Genomic DNA, 20,688 nt, shown 5'->3' on the forward strand with positions numbered 1-20,688 from the left:
GGTTCCTCTGGGCTTCCCTGGTGACTCAGACAGTAAAGAATCTGCTTGCAGTGTAGGAGACGCGGGTCCCATCCCTGCATCGGGAAGATGCCCTGGAGAAGGGAATGGCAACCCACTCCAGTATTCTTGCCTGGACTCTTTGTGACCCTATGGACAGAGAGCCTGGCAGGCTACAGCCCATAGCGTCGCAAAGAGTCGGACATGACTGAGCGACCGACACACACCTCAGGGGCAGCGTTCTCACCTGCTGGAGGTCGGCGACACTGTACTTGTGAGGCGACTCCAAGAGATAATTCCTGTGGTTGAGCCTTCAAAGAAAAGACAAGAGGTTCCTCAGAAGGAATCTGGGCCCACCTGTGTTTGTTTTCACTCCCTCTGTGCTACTCACCAGGGAGAAACAGCTTCAGCCTGGGCTCGGGACCTGGACTTCCAGGTGACCAGGACCTTGGGCAAGCTCCTTAACCTCTCTGAACCTCAGGTGTCCTCACCTGAGCAAGAGAGCTCTTTTGGGGATTAAATAATTTATTTAAAGCATTTGGCACAGTGCCTTGTACATAGTAAATGAATAATTATTAACCACAGTTGATAGCATTGTATTGTATAATTGAAGTTTAAGAACAGAACTCAAATGTTCTCTCTCTCACACACACACACTATACAGGTGACTCAGATGGTACAGAATCTGCCTGCAATGCAGGAGATGCAAGTTCAATCCCTGGGTTGGGAAGAACCCCTGGAAGAAGAAACGGCAAGCCACTCCAGTATTCCTGCCTGGAGAATTCCATGGACAGAGGAGTCTGGCGGGTTACAGTCCTTAGGGACACAAAGAGTTGGGCATGACTGAGTGACTAACACTTTCACTTTTCATATATACATTATACATAATATGTATAAAATATGTGAGGATGATGGATGTGTGAATTAATAAGATGGGAGGAACTCTTTCACAGTATAATTATATATCAAATCATCACAAAAAATACTATAAATATCTTACAATTTTGTAAATTTTACTCAATAAAGTTGAAAAAAAATTTTAAAGGTATTTTAAAAAGTCTAAAAAATAATGAGGAGGAGGATGATGAAAGCTAATGCTTGGAGCCAGGAATTGGACTAAGAGCGTGATATATTAATTCATTTAATTCTCACAAGAATCCTGTGAGGTTGACGCTTTATAACCCTCATTTTGAGAAGAGGAAATGGAGGCACAGAGAAGGTAAAGAACTTGCCTGTGGTCACACAGCTAGTAAGAGGCACAGCTGGAGTCTGAAAGCAGTAGGCTGGCTCCAGAGCCTGTGTCCTTATCTCCCAGGTGAATGCCTAGAGGCTGTTATTAATAGTTGTCATTACTGCCCCCATCACGTACCATGGACAGTGCTGGGACAGAAATGTACAGGACGTGGCCTCTGCCTTCCTACTGTAGCCTCTGGTCTAGCTTGCTGCTGCTGCTGCTAAGTCACTTCAGTTGTGTCCAACTCTGTGTGACCCCATAGACGGCAGCCCACCAGGCTCCCCCGTCCCTGGGATTCTCCAGGCAAGAACACTGGAGTGGGTTGCCATTTCCTTCTTCATTGCATGAAATTGAAAAGTGAAAGTGAAGTCACTCAGTCGTGTCCGACTCTTCGAGACCCCATGGACTGCAGCCCACCAGGCTCCCCCGTCCCTGGGATTCTCCAGGCAAGAACACTGGAGTGGGTTGCCATTTCCTTCTCCAATGCATGAAAGTGAAAAGTGAAAGTGAAGTTGCTCAGTCGTGTCCAACTCTTAGCCACCCCATGGACTGCGGCCTACCAGGCTCCTCCATCCATGCAATTTTCCAGGCAAGAGTACTGGTGTGGGGTGCCATTGCCTTCTCCATGGTCTAGCTTAGGGACAGACATTTAAGCATCTGGTTTTGGCGCTCTGGGAGAGGAGTGGAAGTGTCCTGAGTGCATAGATCCCTTTCAGCGGTAGGGGTGGGGGGCAGAGGACGAGGGCTTAGCTGCCAGCAGCCTGGCTCTAGTTTCCACCTCATCAATGGCAGAGATCCCAAGGGTTACATCCTGAGAGATGGACAGGAAACACCTGCAAAAAATTCCTGCCTGGCCTTGCTGTGTGTCTGTACGGTAGTGGGGTTGGGTGGAGAATTCTCCCAGTTCAAGGACGCGCAGGAGCCTGCCCCAGGGTGCTCCGGACATCTGGAGGCAGGAAGGTGCCTGGCCCCGCGGCATCTGGAGTGGGTGCTGGGCTGTGCCCACCCCAGGGCACGGCCCCGGTTCCAGGAGGAACCCCACTGGGGGCCGAGGTGGCGAGTTCCACCAGGCAGCCCGTGGTGTGCTGCCAAGTGGCCACTCAGCGCAACGTGCCGGTCTCCCTGGGAAACTTCCGGCTTTCTGGGAACCGGAAGCTGTCGTTTATCACCAGGAAAACGCAGGGGGAGGGGCAGAGGGGGCGCACAGGCTGTCCCTGAGCCGGCAGGAAGGGTGGATGGAGAGTCCTGTCTGTCTCTGCCCTCTGCTCAGAGTCGTGGAAGCCCAGGGGGCCAGCCAGGCCACCTACCCTGGGCCTGTGAGGCCCTCAGTGAGGCCCAACAGCTGCTGTGGATGGGAGGTCAGGGCAGCCCCCTGAGAGAAAGGGGATCCCAAGATCTGCCCGTTTCTCCTCAACCCTTCCTGTCCTCTCAGCCTCCACTCCAACCACCTCAGTCCAGGCCTCCTCACCGCCTGCACCAGGCACCACACCAGCCCCCACGCCCCGCTGCTGCCAAACTGCTTTTGATGGGAGTGTGACCATCCCGTGCTCAAAACTCCTCAACAGCTCCGGCTGCCAGCAGAATAAAATCCTATGCCTTTGTGGTGGCACAGAGGGTCTTCGAGGTCTAGCCCCTGTACCCACAACCTGGCTGCGCTGAGCCCTGCGAAGGTCCTGGCAACCCACGCTACCCCCCTGACTCCCCACCCCCACAGCCATGGGTTCCCTGCAGAAAAGCCCGCCCAGGTTTCCTCTGGTTCTTTTGCCAAACCCTGGTTCACCACATGCCATTTGTGTTGGGGCAACTCCGCTTTCCTGTGAGTGAGGACAGCGTGCGATCTGGAAGTGCTTACAGTACCGACAGTGGCCGGACTGGAGAAGGGTGACCCCGGCTCTCTGCTTGGTTCTCTTTAACACTACTTGAATACTACGTTTGTAAAGAAGAAAAGCATTTTTTTTTTCTTTTTAAAAGGAAAAAGAAAACTCCACAAACCTTCAGCTGATGCCACCTCCTCCAAGAAGCCCCCCTGGCCCTCTGCACCCTGCCTCCTTCCCTCACAGCACACGCCTCCCTCACCCAGGGCCATCTGTTCACCTGTCTCTGTCCCTCCCTGGACACTGGGCCCCTCATGTGGCCCTCACCACAACTCCGGCAGGTCACATGAACATGGGGATCACTGGCCCATTTTACAGACAAGAAAACTGAGGCTCAGAGAAGTGAAGCCACTTCCTTGAGTCACACAGCAAGTCTGGGGCCAGGTGAAGGCTGCTCCTGAGCTCTTTCTTCACCCTATGCTGCTTCTGAAATGGGACTTCTGCAGGTCTGGTCCTGCTTTCATGAAGGCTGGAAACAGCAGCCAGAGAGAAAGAGGCAAGACTGCCCCCAGTGCCCCGACAGGGCAACCTGGACAGGCCAGTAAGGCTGCTGACCAGTCTCAGCAGGGTAGGGATGGGCAAGTGAGGTTGGCACCCAGGACCCGCCCTACAGGCAGCAGGTCTACTCAGGTCTGCAGACATCCCTGAACTGAAGAGGGTCGCAGGGTCCCACCTGACCTGAGATTTCACCACCCTGGACAGAGGGGCAGGAGGGCAGACTCTGGGGCCCTGGGTCCTGGAATCTCAGAAAGGGGGAGTGAGTGGGACCCAGGAGCCACTGACGATGGAGACAGCAATAGCCTCCCCAGAAGCAGCCATCTGGGTCCCTCATGGTGGCCCCCAGAGGGCTTTCTGCTCTTCCAGGCCCTGTGCAGGAGACCAGGGATCAGCCAGCTGCTCTGAGAGCCTGTGAGGGGCCAGCCTCTGTGCTTTACCTAAGAGAGGGCTCCCCACAGCATCTCTCTGATGCAGAGCAGCCCTGGGAGGACAGGGACCAGGATTGAGCAGGGGAGCCCAGGAGACAGGGGGTCTGCACCAGCCCTGTTGGGAGGCTGCACGGGGAATGTGGAGGGGCTTGTGAGCTGCTCCAAGTCCCCAGAAACCAGCAATGAAGCCTAGCTGGGCAGCAGGCACCAGCTTGTGCACCCGAGGTCTGTCTTCCTGGGGCCCCAGGACAGCATAGCCCCACAGAAGGTGTCACTCCTCACCCCCAACTGAGCACTGAAAGTCCCCCCAGGCACTGGGTACCAAGCAGCTTTGTGAAGGGCATCCTGAGGGTCCCTCCCCAACCTTGTCCCCTTGCAAGGATTTGGGGAGGGCTGCTGCAAAGCCGCCGTGTGGCGGAGGGCTGATAGGAACCTGGGGAACCAGGAGACCAGTCCCTCTGACGTCTCTGGCCTCCTCTCACCACATCCCCACTTCCCTTCTCACTGCCCAGAAATTTCTCCCTGTTCTTTCCACACATGGGGCCTTCATCCACAGCCCATACACATCACTACTTCTGTCTGGAACACTCTTTCCTGCAAATCCCCTCTTTCCCATTCATTTTGCAGGTCTCACACTGGAGGTCAGTTCTTCCAGGAAGCCCCCCACCATCGGCCCCCTCCAATATGGGTCAGACCCCCCACTCCGCTGTACTTCCAAGGGCGTCCTGCTCTCTCCTCCGCCCTCACTCCTGGGGGTAGCCGCGGCCCTGCTCCTTGCTGTGTCCTCCAGAGGGCAGAACCCAAGTCCACTGTGCTCAGCCCTGGGGCCCACACCCCTCATTGGGCACTGAGCGCGTTCTCAATAAGCACTTGTCAAATGAATGAATGCATTACACGCACAAATAAAAGCCACTCCTAAATGCAGAGAGGGAGTCCTCCACCCAGCCCTGGCATTTCTCCCAAGAAGTTGCTTGTGCACTGACCCTGTGTGTAGTATATGTGTGTGTGTGTGTGTGTGTGTGTGTGTGTCTGTGTGTCTGTGTGTCCCTGTGTCCAGGCACTGAGCAAGCCACTCTTATGTGTGTCTGTGTATGTGTGTGTGTCTCTTTGTGTGTGCGTCTCTCTGTCTCTGTGTGTGTGTATCTATATCTCTGTGTCTGTGTGTGTCTGTATCTGTGTGTGTGTCTGTTATCTCTGTCTGTATGTGTGTGTCTGTGTCTGTGTGTGTCTCTTTGTGTGTGCGTCCCTGTGTGTGTGCGCACCTGTGTGTGTGTGTCCGTATCTGTGTTTCTTTATGTGTGTCTTTGTGTGTGTGTCTCTGTGTGTCTGTCTCTCTGTCTGTGTGTGTGTCTGTCTCTGTGTGTCCGTCTGTCTGTCTGTGTGTCTCTGTGTGTCTTTCTGTCTGTGTCTGTGTGTGTGTGTGTGTCTGTCTGTCTGTGTGTCTGTGTGTGTGTCTCTCTCTGTCTGTCTGTATCTCTGTGTCTCTGTGTGTCTGTCTGTCTGTGTGTCTCTGTGTGTGTGTCTCTGTGTCTCTGTGTCTCTGTGTGTCTGTCTCTCTGTCTGTGTGTGTGTCTGTCTCTGTGTGTCCGTCTGTCTGTGTGTGTCTGTGTCTCTCTCTGTCTGTATCTCTGTGTCTCTGTGTGTCTGTCTGTCTGTCTGTGTGTCTCTCTCTGTCTGTGTGTGTGTCTCTGTGTGTCTGTCTGTCTGTCTGTCTGTGTGTCTCTCTCTGTCTGTGTGTGTGTCTCTGTGTCTCTGTGTGTCTGTCTGTCTGTGTGTCTCTGTCTGTGTGTGTGTCTCTGTGTGTCTGTCTGTCTCTCTGTCTGTGTATGTGTCTGTGTGTGTCTGTATCTCTGTGTCTCTGTGTGTCTGTGTGTATCCACCCCCCCGTCCCGGCGCTCACCTCTTGCTCAGCTCCTTCAGGGCTCCGCTCCGGCACAGGCCCAGGTAGTCCCCCAGCAGCTTCAGCTGCTCCCGGCTCCTCCCGATGAGGCGCATCTGCTCCACGTGCTCGTATAGCGACGCGTTCACCAGCTGCAGGTTGATGAGGGGCTGGGCCCGGATCTGTGTCAGGAACCTCAGGGCCTGCCTGCAGACCTGAGGATACCACGGGGCGGCGAGGGAGAGACAGGAGGGCCATCTGGTGAGCGCCTGAGGTCGCCAGGCGCTGGGTCACCTACTCCCTTGCTCACCCCTCCAGCCACCTGCCGAGGGAAGCGGTACCATCTTCATTTTACAGATGAGGAAACTGAGGTTCAGAGAGAGGAAGTGACTTGGCCAAGGCCCACAGCTCAGATAAGTCAGGATTCAAACCCAGTTGATCTGGCTTCCAAACCCGCTCTTCCCCTTTGGCACCAGCGGCTGCCCCTCCCTGACCACGCGGGGAAGGGAAGGAGGGTCCACACGCCTCTCTGCCTGGGCCTCACAGATCCTTGCCACTATTTCCTGGCCTCCCCACCCCCACCCCCATTTTTCTGCCGAAAGGAAACAGACATTACCCTGGGCCGACTCAGGAACCAGGTGACCGATCTGAGTCAGGCTCCAACCACAGGAAACCATGGATCAGATACAGCTGAACCAGAGGTTTCCCGAGCTTCTTCTGTCCTCACTAACAGCACCAACCAGGGCAGGGCCTCCCTCCAAGTTTCCACATGGAGTTGAGTGATCGATCTGGGTTTCTCCCACTTGATAGACATGGAAGGTTCTACCCTCAGCCCTGACCCTAATGCCAATTACTGAGCACCTATAATTTGCCAGACACTGGGTTAAGGACCTTGACCACATCCTTTCTTCATCCTCACAACAACCCAGAGGGGAAAGTGTCATCATCCCCATTTTACAGATATGGAAACTGAGACTCAGAGGAGCTAAAGTGACTTATCAAAGCCACCAGAAAGAAAGCAGAGCCCAGGTCTGAATTGAGTGCTATCTCTGCACCCTTGGCCTCCTCACTTACAAAGAGAAGTCCCTTCCCCTGCAGTCTCTTTGGGGAGGATAAGGATGGAGGAGCTGAGATGTTCTCCACCATCAATCACCCTGCAGGGCTTAGTCCGGCTTTGGATCCTGGCTCCACCCCTTCTCAACTGTATGACCTCAAGAAACTTACTTAACCTCTCTGTGATTCAGTTTTCTCATCTGTAAAATGGGGGAAAGAAAAGCACCTACCTCATGGGATTAAGTTTAGATTAAAAGAAAATCCAGGTAAGCAACTTCTCTGTGAATGGGAGCTGCCATCAGACTCTTGTGGGTGTCTGTGTGGTTCAGGCATCTGTCCGCTGGCCCCGGGGGATGGGACAGGGCCAGCAGGAGACTGTTAGGCCAGGGGCTGCTCTACCGGCTTCACCAGCATTTCTCACCTCACTGATATCTCCATCTTTCCCCATTTCCCAGGGCCCTGAGGAACCAGCCCCCAGCCGACAGGCATCCCACTGGCAAAGGCCTGGTGAGTCACTGACTCAGGTCAGACTGCTGTTGCCCGGCCCTTCCCACAACTCAGCTCCAGGCTTAGGGTGAGGCCCAGATGAAATAACATGCAGGAATGCGCGCTGAAAACTGCCAAGTACATAGACAGGCATGAGCTTTGAGCTCCCCTGGGACTGTTCCTCCCCCACGGGTGGAGGAGACAGACAACGGGAGAAGCTGCAGGCTGGGGCCGACATCCTGCCAAGTGCCAGCCAGGCCTTGCACAAGTGGGTCAGCCAGACAGTGGACAAGGGGCCCTGAACCTGCCAGCCAGCCACTTCCTATTCTGAACCTTCCTGTCTTTCCCAGGTCTGGCATCTTTGAGAGAGTTGGATGCTTCCTGACCTTAGGTATGCCGAGGGAATTGTTAGAATTTTCTAGTTGGAAAAAGGAAGTGGCACCAAAGTTACAGCAGTGAATAGGGAGATGGCTTAACAGGGGCATTCGGATGTTGTAAATGGTGAGAGTGTTTTATGTCCAGAGGGTTCTTTGCATTTGTGGTCATCTTGAGGTTTAATTTTTCTCCATGTAGTTAGTTAAATACTTAACACCGAGGGCAGGGGTAAGGATGAGGTAACCAATAAAAAAGCCAAAGTGATGCTAATGTTGGGACTTCTCTAAGCTAATGTGGCCCAGTGGTTAAGATTCTGGGCTTCCAATGCAGGGGGTGCAGTTTCGATCCCTGGTGGGGAAACGAAGATCCCATATGCAACATGGCCAAAAAAAGAGAAAGAGAACCAAAGGGAAGCTAATAGGTGTTCCCATCCCCAGGGGTGGAGGTCAGGGTGGTACTGGTTCTGAGAATTATGCTCTCTGGGCTCTGATGGGGACACATGAGGAGACAGTGTGGCTGGCAGGCCTGGGTCTCGAGAGAAGTAAACAGCTACTTCCTGTTTCTGTGTCTTGTCTTAGCAGAAATCTGTGCCTTTGGGAGAAAGCCGAGTCTGCACCCCTTGAGGCAGATCCTGACCGAATGAATTAGGGGCAGAAGGTGAGGCCTTAGGAAAGGGAAGGAGCACCATCTAAGTGACTGGTGGTTCTGTTTCCTTTAGCCCTCACTGCCCGCAGACAGGCACTGTAATTAACCACCCTTGATGGACGAGGAAACGGGAAGTGGAAGAGTTTGCTCAGGGTAACACAGCTATGTAAGTAGATAAGCTCAGCTGAAGAAGAGGAAAATCTGAAAGACTGCAGAATGCATCGTATTTAAAAGCATTTGGTGAACATCAAAAAGTATCCAAGATGTAATCTTAACTGAACAAACATGTTATAAAGCAGTATGAGCCCAGTATGATTCCAAAAGTAACAAAAAGTAGATGCCTGTATGCCTGGAAAAGGTTGACTGCTCCCAGGGGGAAGTGTGCCAACTGGCTGTCCAATTCATCCATCCATCCATCCATCATCTACCCATCCATCCATCCATCATCTACCCATCCATCCATCCATCATCTACCCATCCATCCATCCATCATCTACCCATCCATCCATCCATCATCTACCCATCCATCTATCCATCATCTACCCATCCATCCATCCATCTACCATCCATCCATCCATCCATCTACCATCCATCCATCCATTATTTACCTGTCTACATATTCATCCATCCACCCATCTATACATTCATCCACATATCTATCCATCCATCCATTCATATCCATCCACCAAGCCACCCCTCAACCCATGCGTGCAACTACCCACCTAACCCATCCACCCATCCTCTATATCTAATCTATTCTCTATCATTTCTGCCTATCTATCTATGCTGGTGCTCTAAGCAGTTTTATCTGTGCCCATGGGGAGCTACAGTGAACCATCCTGATTCCCACCTGAGGGCCAAGGCAGGCGTGGACAGAGCTCTGCCCAGGTGCTGTAGACCAGCACCAAATTACTTTTTTGGTCAGCTCCCCCACATCATGGGGCCTAAACTAGTGACCCTGGCTTCTCTAGAGCCAAACTCCCCCAAACATATGAACGGCAGCAGCAAAGAGGAGCAACCACTTCTCTGTTGCTCAGCAGCCCTGTATGGCCGTGACAGGCTGGGCTCAAGACTTACCAGGCGCTTGGTGAGGTCCCAGTTGTGGATGATCCTGGCCGGGATCACTGAGGCATCGTCTTGATGGCAGATGTCACAGTAATAGAGGCCAGAGAAGGCACAGAGCTTGGGTCGTACAAATGAGAAGCCGATCTGCCGGGAGCAGCCTGGGGAGAGGAGCAGAGGGAGGGTGAGCAGCGGTGGGGCCAGAGTCAGCTCCTGAGCCACAGAGCAGCTGCCAAGGTGAAGGGCTTGCTAGCTAGGGAAAGCAGCCAGATTAGAAAGGAGAGCGTGAAGATAACAGCTGCCATTCATATTCCCACCAATCATAATCAACTCTGGTAATTAACCTTTATGACGAAACTCTGTTAAGAATTATTGTCACTGTTTCCCAGCTAAAGAAACTGATGCAGAGAGGTTAGGAAACCTGCCCAGTCACACCACAACTGGGTGCACAGTTGGAGTCAAGTTTGGGTCAGGTTGGAGCAGAGCCCGCGTTCTCTCATTCCTAACTGCCTCTGTTCGATGTTTCCACTGCTTGTCCACCAATCCCAGCCTCCGCTAGGCTCACCCCTCCACCGGGGCCCAGGAATGGAAGCAGGGAGTCAGGATCTCGGCAAGGAGGACAGGAGCTGGGGACACGGGGCTGGACACAGGGAGCCAGAGGGGAAGCCACCTGGAGATGGTGGACATGGTCTGGTGCCAGCTTGAAGCCAGGGCCTGTTACCTCGGGATGGGGTGCAGGGCCCAGATTCAGCCCCTCTGCTGAAGCCCCCCAAAGCAGGGGGCAGAGGGGATGAAAGTAGGGTGTGCCCAGGGCGCCAGAGGCAGGGCTGAAATCCTGAGCACAGGCCCTGCCTCCTACAGGGCCGGGGGAGTCCCTTCAGCCTCCTGGAGACTAGAAGGGCTGGTTCTTTGGTGTATGCGCTGTCTCATCCTGACCCTCACTGAATTTTTGCAAGGTTCCAATTCAGCTACTATTTGCTACTTTGTGGGGGTTATTACAAAGTTTAAATGAGGTTTTGAAAGTAAACTATGAGATACAAGTCAGATGTCAGAGGCTGGTGGCCCAACCACAGAGCTCTGTGGGCAGAAAGAAGGCCCAAGCTCCCCCAGTTTCAGTCTGGCTGGCTGGGGGCTGGCAGGGGTGGAGGGAATAGTGGTGGCAGGGGTGGGGAGAGCTGCCTGCTAGCATCCACATCCCCAGTGGGGAAGCCCTCCTCCTAGCCCTGGGGGCCTGGCCTCCTCTCTGAACCTGAAGCCCGTGGGTTAAAGGGCAAAGTGTGAGTGTTAGGGGCTGGCAGGTGGGGGGGAGGGGGACAAGGGGTGAACAGGGGCTTGAAGACTTTTTTCTGCAAGAAGCGCTGCTCTGCATAGCTTCTCCATCCTCCGGGGGTGGGGGGAAGGGGGACCAACCGCAGACCACTTCCTTCAGATGCCTGAAGCAGGCTTTCCCCTCCAGTCCCACATGCTCCACCCCGACGGGACGGCTCCTAGACCGCGCACAGCTGCGTCTCCCCGTGCAGCAGGGCCACCTCCTCACAGCTCAGCTGAAGGGCCCGGGCTGAAGGAGATGGGTGTCTAGACTGGGAAGAAGACCTAGAAATGGGAGGTGAGCAAGGGAATATCACTCTGCCTTGAAAGCACGGGAGTGGAGAGGCCCTGTGGACGTCTGGCTAAGAGCACAGGTTCTGGGACCACTAAGTCCTCTTCCGGATCCACCATCACTGGCTGTGTGAACCTGAGACAGGTACTTACCAGTCCTGTGACTCAGTTTCCTCAGCTATAAATAGAGACAAATCCCAAGGGGGTTGTTGTGAGGATTAAACGAGACAATCCAGGGAACACATGCAAATCCATGGCTGATTCATGTCAATGTATGGCAAAAACCACTACAATATTGTAAAGTAATTAGCTTCCAACTAATAAAAATAAATGAAAAAAATAAATAAATAAATGAGACAATCCAAAGAAAGCATCTGGCTCAGTGCCTGGCATGGAAGGACTGGATCTGATGATGCTAATGACAGAGCAGAGGTACTGATGTAGAAGAACATGCATAACATATTCCTAACTGGATTAAAGGCAAGCTGCAGAACAATAGATATAGCTGAGCTGTCTAAAGTTGTGGCCACAAGCCACAGGTGCCCATTTAAACACATTATCAAAAAGGATTTCCCAGGTGGCTCAGTGGTAAAGAATCTGCCTGCCAATGTAGGAGACCCAGGAGATGTCGGTTCGACCGCTGGGTCAAGAAGATCCCCTGGAGGAGGAAATGGCAACCCACTCCAGTATTCTTGCCTGGGAAATTCCATGGACAGAGGAGACTGGTAGGTTTCAGTCCACGGGATCGCAAAGAGTCGGACACGACTGAGCATGCACACACATATATTATTAAAACCAAATGAAAATTCAGTTCCTTCCACACTAGGAAGCCACACGAAGTATTCAGTAGTCACACGTGGCTTGTAGCTACACTACTGGATGGCACAGATTCTAGAACATTGTCATCGTCACAGAAAGTTCTATTGGCCAGCATGTAGTATGAGCCTATTTTTGTAATTAAATACCTGTGTATACTTGTAAAAGCATGCAAAAATACTTGAAGCCCTGGCTCCAGAAGAATATAATATGATCATGCAGCTTAATTTGCTGCAACATCCCCAGGGCAGTACGGGGGCACCTGTGGGGAGCAGGAAGGAGTGCAGAGCCTAGAGCAGGAACCCCAGTGAGGGCAGGCTGGAGGTGGGGACAGAGAGTCAGCACCTGCACAGAAGCAGCCCTGGGAGTCGAGGCCTTTCTCTGTGGGGATGGCCACCAGGTACTGCAGCAGGAAGCCGTTCTCCCGCGTGGCAAACTTCAGCACCTCCTGACAGTTTTCATCCAGGCTGCCGCCGAGAGTCACCGCCTCCTCGGCCGTCTCCAGGTAGGACGCCAGGACCTTGCGCAGTACATCCCTCCACAGGGCGGCCTCCTCGGCATTCCCGGCCTGCAGCTTCAGGATGGCCTTGGCCGTGATGATTTTGAAGAAGGCTGGGCCCCCGAGGCTCGTGTCCGGCAGGATGTCTCGGATGGTCTCAACTCCGTGGCTGTCACTTAACATCTTCTCGTTGTTTCTCACTCGGAAGCACTTGAGGGACTCCAAGGACAGGGAGAAGATGTAGGGCATCCACATGCGGTCCGTGTACAGGTAGAGCAGGGACTCTTTGATAGCGTCGGGCTCAGGCACCTGGGAGAAGGACCAGTCGAACTGCGGGCCCTGGGGGGTTTCAGCCTCCGTGTGCAGATCCGAGGGGGCGGGGTGGCCACCCTGGGGGGCCTCTGGGGGGTCCTCGGGCTGCTCCGGGTACTGGATGGTCACCCACTCCTCCTCCTGCTGGGGCCGGCACTTCTGCAGTGCCTCGCGCACCCGGTCCAGCCAGTCCTCAGCTTCATCCCGGGACGAGGCGCGCAGGGTCAGCTTCTTGCCAGAGAAGAGCAGCTCGAAGCGGCCGTCGCTGTGGGCCGGCCCCACGGACTCGCAGCGCAGCAGCGAGCAGGTCTCCACGCAGGTGCGCTCCTTGCCACTTAGGTAGAGGCGCAGCTCCAGCGGGGACAGCTCGCAGAAGAGTTCCTTCCAGATGCCCATGGCCCCCCGCCGCTCCACCGTGCCCAGCTTCAGGAGACCCCGGAATGGGTTGGACAGCCCTGCGGGCAGAAAGAGGCGCTTTAGATGACAGGCCTGGCCCTTCGCCACCCTGGATAATCTCCGGGACCCGAGTCCTGTCGTGGGTGTGGACTCCGTGACCACCCAGAGAACACAGGCCACCACCGGCTGGATGGGAACGTATTTTGAGAGCCTCCCTCCCAGCCTCACCCCAGCTGATGATTGTGTTCCTGAATTTCACTGAGAAAATAAAAGCACTTCAACAATCACCTCTGTGTGCGCTTTACTACAATACACTTGCCCCTTCCAGCATCTGCACCCACACTCTGAGCTCCGTCACTGGGGGATGAACTGACTGTGCTTCTGTCTGAGGCCCCCCTCCCATCTGTGCAATTGTGCAGGGGTCCCCCCACCACCACCCTTCCTACTCAAGGACAAGCATGTTTCTCCAGCAATCTTCTCTGCCCCTCCCATGTCGCTGTCTTCTCCCTTTCTCCTGGATCATTCCCACCAGCCCACAAACACGCTGTTATTTCTCCCAGCATTAAAAATATCTCTCGACTCTACTCGCATCTCTAATTACCACCCTGGGTCTCTGTCCCCTTTACAGAAACCCCCCTGAGGAGGTGTGGGAATGTCTCTGGGCCCCCCTCCTTCTGTTCTTTCTTGAACCTCCTCTGAGCAGCCTTCTGTCCCGAGTCCACAGAATTTGCCCTTGGGAAACCTACCAGGCCTGCCTTGTTGCCAAGTCCTAAGGCTAGTCGTTGGTCCCCAACTGGCCTGGCCCATCAGCATCACTGCACACAGCAGAGCCCCCCCTTTCCTGGGGTCTTCTCTGTCGTCACTGGCCCCCCTCTCCCGTCTCCCGGATGCTCCCTCCTCTCACTGGCCTCTTTATGGAGGCCCTGGACTCGGCCCTGGTTCTCTTCTCTACTAATACCCACTTTTCCTAGCTGATCTTCCCTAGTCTTGGGTCTTTATGCCAACAACTCCTCAGTTTTTATCTCCAGCCTGGACCTCGCCCTTGAGCTTTAGATTCCGATCTCCATCTGCTCCATGTATGTCTAATAGGTTTCTCAAAGTTGACACGTCCAAAAACGTGTTCCTGATTCTCCCACTCCAAACCCACTTCTCTCCTGATGTTCTTCATCTAGTAAAATGGCAAACTTCATCCTCCCAGATGCTTGGGCTAAAAAGTTTGGAGCTATCCTTGATTTCTTTTTTCCTTTCACACCCCACATCTAATCTATCAGCAAATCCTCTTGGTATATCCAGAGCCTCCCTCCACTTCTCACCGCCTCCACCACTACCTCAGGGGCTTGGTCCACCATCATTCCTGGTCGGGCTTATGGCTGTGGCCTCCTGACTGGTCCATGTCCCCCTGAAGCCCCTCAAGAAATGAGCCAGGATGACTCCCCTGGAGAGTCCTCCAAATCAGATCACATCTCTCTCAGAGCAAAAGCCAATGTCCTCACTGTGGCCCACGAGGCACCCCATCACTCTGACATCATCTCTAGCCACCACCTTCCCATCGCCTCTGTTCCAGCTACTATGGTCTTTGCTGCTTACTGGACACATCAAGCATGTTCCTGTCGCAGGGCCTTTGCACACATTCTCCCTGCTTGAAATACAATGATCGCCTCGTGCCTCTCTCCCCACCTTTCAAGTCTCCTCAAATGTCACCTAATTTGTGAGGGCTTCCTTGGCCAGCCTTTATTTATTTATTTACTTTCTGGCTGTGCTATGCAGCTTGCAGGATCTTCATTCCCTGAACAGGGGTGGAACATGGGCCCCAGCAGTGGAAGTGTGGAGTCCTAACCATTGGACCATGAGGGAAGTCCCTGGCCATCCTTCATGAAATAGTACCCTGCCCACCTCCCCAGTTTACTATTCCCCACAGGAATGATCACCTGCCCCCACTATATGTTTACTTGTTCATCTGCTTATTTCCTGTCTCTCACGCTAGAACACAACTCCCATGAAGATAAGGACCGGGCTTCATTTCCTGTTGTGTCCCCAGCACCTAGAATAGTACCTGGCACATCGCAGGTGCCCAATAAGTATCTGTTGAGTAGAGAGTATGTGTACCACACAGAGCCCAAGGCTCCCTGATCCCTGGGGGCTAGCCACGTTCCTGAACAAGGGGGTCCAAAGGACACACAATTCTCTATCCCAGCTTGGACTAGCCTTAGAGATTTCAAACCATTGTGTAGGGTCTTCCTATCCTTCCATACCTGATGATGCAGGCATAAAGCACACCTTCTCTGGTATGGTTGTAACCATCACATGGGCTGAAAGAAAAACCTAGGAGGAGGTGGCATGGAAACCGCAGCTGTGCCCAGATTCCCTGAGCCAGGGCCCCAGAAACCCAGCCAGCATTCTCTGCTGGGTCACTGCAAACAGAGAAGGAGGAGAGAAACAGACGGACTCTAGGACACACTTGCACATTTGTCTGTTTCTGAGGGTTACAGAAAAATTAGGTTATGGTTAGTTAATGCTTTATGGAATTTCACAGGGTGTGGAGGCCAAGCTGGCCTCCTTGTGAACTTCACACAGAGGACACCGAACAAACTGCAGATCTGATCATCCCTACCAGAACTGCTAAATAAACCATCTGAGAGAAAGGCCTTAGGGAGGCGCAGTGGAAACATCTGAGCCTTTAAGAGGCGGGGCTTTCATTCTGGGCTCCAGACAGAGTCCAGAGGCCTGTATACTCCTAAGATTATCTTATGTATCTTACATATAATCTTATGTATAATCATTAAGATTTGGGGAAAAAAATCATTAAGATTTATACAAGAGTTTCAGGGAAGTTATTTTCCATTTCCGTGTATCAAACAGTATTCGTGTACTCTGTAGGCAGTTTTGAGCATTACTTTCTTAAGAGTGGATGTATGTATCTGCGTGGCTGATTCACTGATTCACTTTGCGGTACATCTGAAACTAATACAACATAGTAAATCAACTATATTCCACTAAAAATTTAAAAAAAGATTTTATGAGAAAATACAGTGCTCTTCCCGAAATGCCTTCATGAATTACTCTGCAAGGGTGTTCCTTATTACATTTTGGGATGAGGTTTTTTATGGGAGAAGATACTGCCCAAACGGTAACGCAAAACAGGACTTTGAACCTGCGCTCCGCAAGGCACTGCTCATGCGCAGTGCGGCACCCAGAAGCCCGCAGAGCTGCCTACCCATCTGCCGGCGATGCACCACCCGGAAGTTCCTGTGTTCCGGCGGCGCCGGGGCAGCCCTGCTTCTCCCGCTTCCTGGGGAAGGCGCGCAAGCTTTGTCTAAGGCCTCCATGGAGCAGCTTCGTCTTGGTTCTTGCACCAGGAGGCCAGGCCCTGACTCGGGAATCCCCCTGGGAGAAGCTGTGGCGGCATCAGGACTGTCTGTGGGCTGTTCCCGGGGAGGCCGGTAGAAGTCATCTTCTGAGATCCAGCTCTTGCTTTTCTATTAGGAAAGAAGGAAAGGCAGGTTTGTTTGTTTTTAAAAACACCTTTATTGAGACACGATTCACATCATAAAATTAAACCATTTAAAGTGTATAATTCAGGGACTTCCCTGGCAGTCCAGTGGTTACGACTCCACCCTTCCACTACAGGGGGAGTGGATTCCATCCCTGATTGGGGAACTAAGATCTAGTATGATGTGACAAAAAAAAAAAAGTGTGTAATTCGGTAGTTTTAGCATATTCATGGAGTTGTGCAACCATCACCACAATCTATGTTTAGAACATTTTCATTGTTCCATAAGGAAACCCCATCAGCAGCCACTCCCCGTTTCCCCTCAACCACTCCAGTTCTAGGCAATCAATAATCTACTTTGTGTTTCCATGTGTGAGGGCTCAGTTATATCCAACTCTTTGTGACCCCATGGACTGTAGCCTGCCAGGCTCCTCTGTCCATGGGATTCTCCTGGCAAGAATACTGGAGTGGCTTGCCATTTCCTCCTCCAGGGGATCTTCCTAAGCCAGGGATCAAACTCACCTTTCTTGTGTCTCTGCATTGCAGACAGATTCTTTACCCCTGTGCCACCTGGGAAACCCCCTCTGTTTCCTTAGGTTTGCCCATTTTGAATATGTATAAATGAAATTTTACAACATGTGGTCTTTTGAAACTGGTTTCTTTCCCTTAGCATGATGTTTTCAAGGTTTATCCATATCCTGGCATGTATCATTACTTCATTCCTTTTTATTACCAAGTAATATTCCAATTATGGATTTATCATATTTTATATATCCACTTCTCAGAAGACGGACATATGAGTAGTTTTCTACTTTTTGGCAATTATGAATAATGCTGCAGAGAACTTTGATGTACAAGTTTTTCTGTGGACGCATGTTTTCTATTCTCTTGGTACACACCTAGGAATGGAATTGATGGATAATATGATAACAAAAAAAATCTTAATGACCCAGATAACCACGATGGTGTGATCACACACCTAGAGCCAGACATCCTGGAATGTGAAGTCAAGTGGGCCTTAGGAAGCATCACTACAAACAAAGCTAGTGGAGGTGATGGAATTCCAGCTGAGTTATTTCAAATCCTAAAAGATGATGCTGTGAAAGTGCTGCACTCAATATGCCAGCAAATTTGGAAAACTCAGCAATGGCCACAGGACTGGAAAAGGTCAGTTTTCATTCCAATCTCAAAGAAAGGCAATGCCAAAAACGTTCAAAGTACTACACTCATTGCACTCATCTTACACACTAGCAAAGTAATGCTCAAAATTCTCCAAGCCAGGCTCCAACAGTACCTGAACTGAGAACTTCCAGGTGTTCAAGCTGGATTTAGAAAAGGCAGAGGAATCAGAGATCAAACTGCCAACATTTGTTGTATCATAGAAAAAGCAAAAGAATTCCAGAAAAACATCTACTTCTGCTTCATTGACTATGCTAAAGCCTTTGACTGTGTGGATCACAACAAATTGTGAAAAGTTCTTCAAGAGACGGGAATACCAGACCATCTTACCTGCCTCCTGAGAAACCTGTATGTAGGTCAAGAAGCAACAGTTAGAACCGGACATGGAACAACAGACTGATTCCAAATCAGGAAAGGATTACGTCAAGGCTACATATTGTCACCCTGCTTATTTAACTTATATGCAGAGTACATCATGAGAAACGCTGGGCTGGGTGAAGCACAAACTGGAATCAAGACTGCCGGGAGAAATATCAATAACCTCAGATATGCAGATGATACTATCCTTATGGCAGAAATGAAGAAGAACTAAAGAGCCTCTTTTTGAAAGTGAAAGAGAGTGAAAAAGCTGAATTAAAACTCAACATTCAAAAAACGAAGATCATGGCATCTGGTCCTATCACTTTCTGGCAAATAGATGGGGAAACAATGGAAACAGTGACAGACTATTTTCTTGGGCTCCAAAATCACTGCAGATAATGACTGCAGCCATGAAATAAAAAGATGCTTGCTCCTTGAAAGAAAAGCTATGACCAACCTAGACAGCATATTAAAAAGCAGAGACATTACTTTGCCAGCAAAGGTCCATCTAGTCAAAGCTATGGTTTTTCCAGTAGCCATGTATGGATGTGAGAGTTGGACCATAAAGAAAGCAAGAAAGCTGAGTGCCGAAGAATTAATGCTTTTGAACTGTGGTGTTGGAGGAGACTCCTGAGAGTCCCTTGGACTGCAAGGAGATCCAACCAGTCAATCCTAAAGGAAATCAATCCTGAATATTCATTGGAAGGACTGATGCTGAAGCTGAAGCTCCAATACTTTGGCCACCTGATACGAAGAACTGACTCATTAGAAAAGACCCTGATGCTAGGAAAGATTGAAGGTGGGAGGAAAAGGGGACGACAGAGGATGGGATGGTTGGATGGCATCACAGACTCAATGGACATGAGTTTGAGCAAGTTCTGGGAGTTGGTGATAGACAGGGAAACCTGGCATGCTGCAGTCCGTGAGGTCACAGAGTTGGACACAACTAAGCAACTGAACTCAACTGATGATAACTACGTCTAACATTTGAGGAATTTCCAAACTGTTTTCCTAAGTGGCTGTACCATTTTACCTTCCCACCAGCAATGTATGAGGGTTCCAATTTTTCCACATCTTCTCCATCATTATTATCTGTACTTTTGATTATAGTCAGATGAATGTATGGCTAGAATATGAAGTGCAAGCTTACAGTTTTGATTTGCATTTCTCTGATGTCTAAAAACACTGGGCATGTTTTCATATGCTTATTGGCCATTTGTATATTTTCTTTGGAGAAAGGTCTATTCAAATCCTTTGCCAATTTTCAAATTGGTTTATTTGTTCTTTTGTCATGTTATGGGTTGAATTGTGTGTGTCCCCCCCACAACCCTGCAAATGATATGCTGGAATTCTATCCCCAAGTACCCTAGAATGTGACCTTATTTGAAAGCAGAGTTGTTGCAAATGTGTTAAGATGAGGTCATACTGGGGTGTGGTGGGTCCTCCATCCAATGTGACCGATCTACTTATAAGAGAAGAAAAGAGAACACTCAGAGGACACCAAGCGAAGCCAGAGAGACCGAGGGAGAACCCCGTGTGATGAGAGGCAGGGCCTGAAGTGATGCGTCTATGAGCCAGGGAGTGCCCAAGGCTGCTGGTGACACTCCAAGATGAGAGAAAGGCGTGGAACAGATTCTTCCTCAGAATCTCCAGAAGGAACCAACCCTGCCAGCATCTGGACTGTGAACTTCTGGCCTCCAGAACCATCAGATACACCAGTTCCCCCTTATCTATGGTTTCACTTACCCACAGCCAACTATATTTTCCACAAAAACATTAAGTGGAAAATTCCAGAAATAAACAATTCACAAGTTTTGCACTGTGACCATTCTGGGTAGTGTGATGAAATCTCTCATCGTCCTTCTCCATCCTGCCTGGGACGTGAATCACGCCTTTGTCCCACCATTAGTCACTTTGTTAGTAGCCCTCTTGGTTACCAGATCGCCCGTTGTGGTATCGCGGTGTTTGTGTTCATGGAACCTGATTTACTTAATAACGGCCCCAAAGCATAAGACCAGTGATGCTGGCAATTCGGATCTGCTAGAGAAGTCGTAAAGTGCGTTCTTTAACACAGTAAAAGTTCTCGACTAAGTAAGAAAAGAAAGAAATGATATTCAAAGGTTGTTAAGATCTACGGTAAGAAAGAGTCTTCTATCTGTGAGATTATGAAGAAGGAAAAACAAATTTGTGCCAGCTTTGTTGTTGCACCTCAAACTACAGAAGTTATACCCACAGCACGTGAATAAGTGCTTAAAGTTAAGATGGAAAAGGCATTACATTGGTACAGTAAGATATTGGGGGGGCTGAGAGGTCACGTTCACATAACTTTTGATTTTTTTGGTCACCAGGCATGTGGGACCTTAGCCTCCCAACCAGGGATTGAACCTGCACCCCCTGCGTTGGAAGGTGAAATCCTAAGCACTGGACCACTAGGGATGTCCCTTACTGTGCCTAATTTATAAATTAAACTTTATCACTGGTATGTATGTATGGGAAAAAGTATAGT

General features: G+C 51.0%; 1 protein-coding gene across 5 annotated transcripts in view; it reads right to left on the reverse strand.

Annotated features, from left to right (window-relative positions):
• The window catches only part of PLEKHM1 (pleckstrin homology and RUN domain containing M1), a 58,507-nt gene that overhangs the window by 3,588 nt on the left and 34,231 nt on the right, over positions 1–20,688 (reverse strand). For all 5 annotated transcript variants that reach the window (XM_043904887.1, XM_043904886.1, XM_043904883.1 and 2 more), the window contains 5 exons: positions 16,368–16,629; positions 12,292–13,212; positions 9,547–9,692; positions 5,932–6,125; positions 245–308 (listed from right to left, as the gene is read on the reverse strand). In XM_043904887.1, coding sequence (XP_043760822.1) covers positions 245–308; positions 5,932–6,125; positions 9,547–9,692; positions 12,292–13,212; positions 16,368–16,629 — 1,587 coding nt within the window. The remainder of the gene's footprint in view (positions 1–244; positions 309–5,931; positions 6,126–9,546; positions 9,693–12,291; positions 13,213–16,367; positions 16,630–20,688) is intronic.

The sequence above is a fragment of the Cervus elaphus genome, chromosome 5 (genome assembly GCF_910594005.1).
Source record: "Cervus elaphus chromosome 5, mCerEla1.1, whole genome shotgun sequence".
In the NCBI taxonomy this organism is placed as follows: Eukaryota; Metazoa; Chordata; class Mammalia; order Artiodactyla; family Cervidae; genus Cervus; species Cervus elaphus.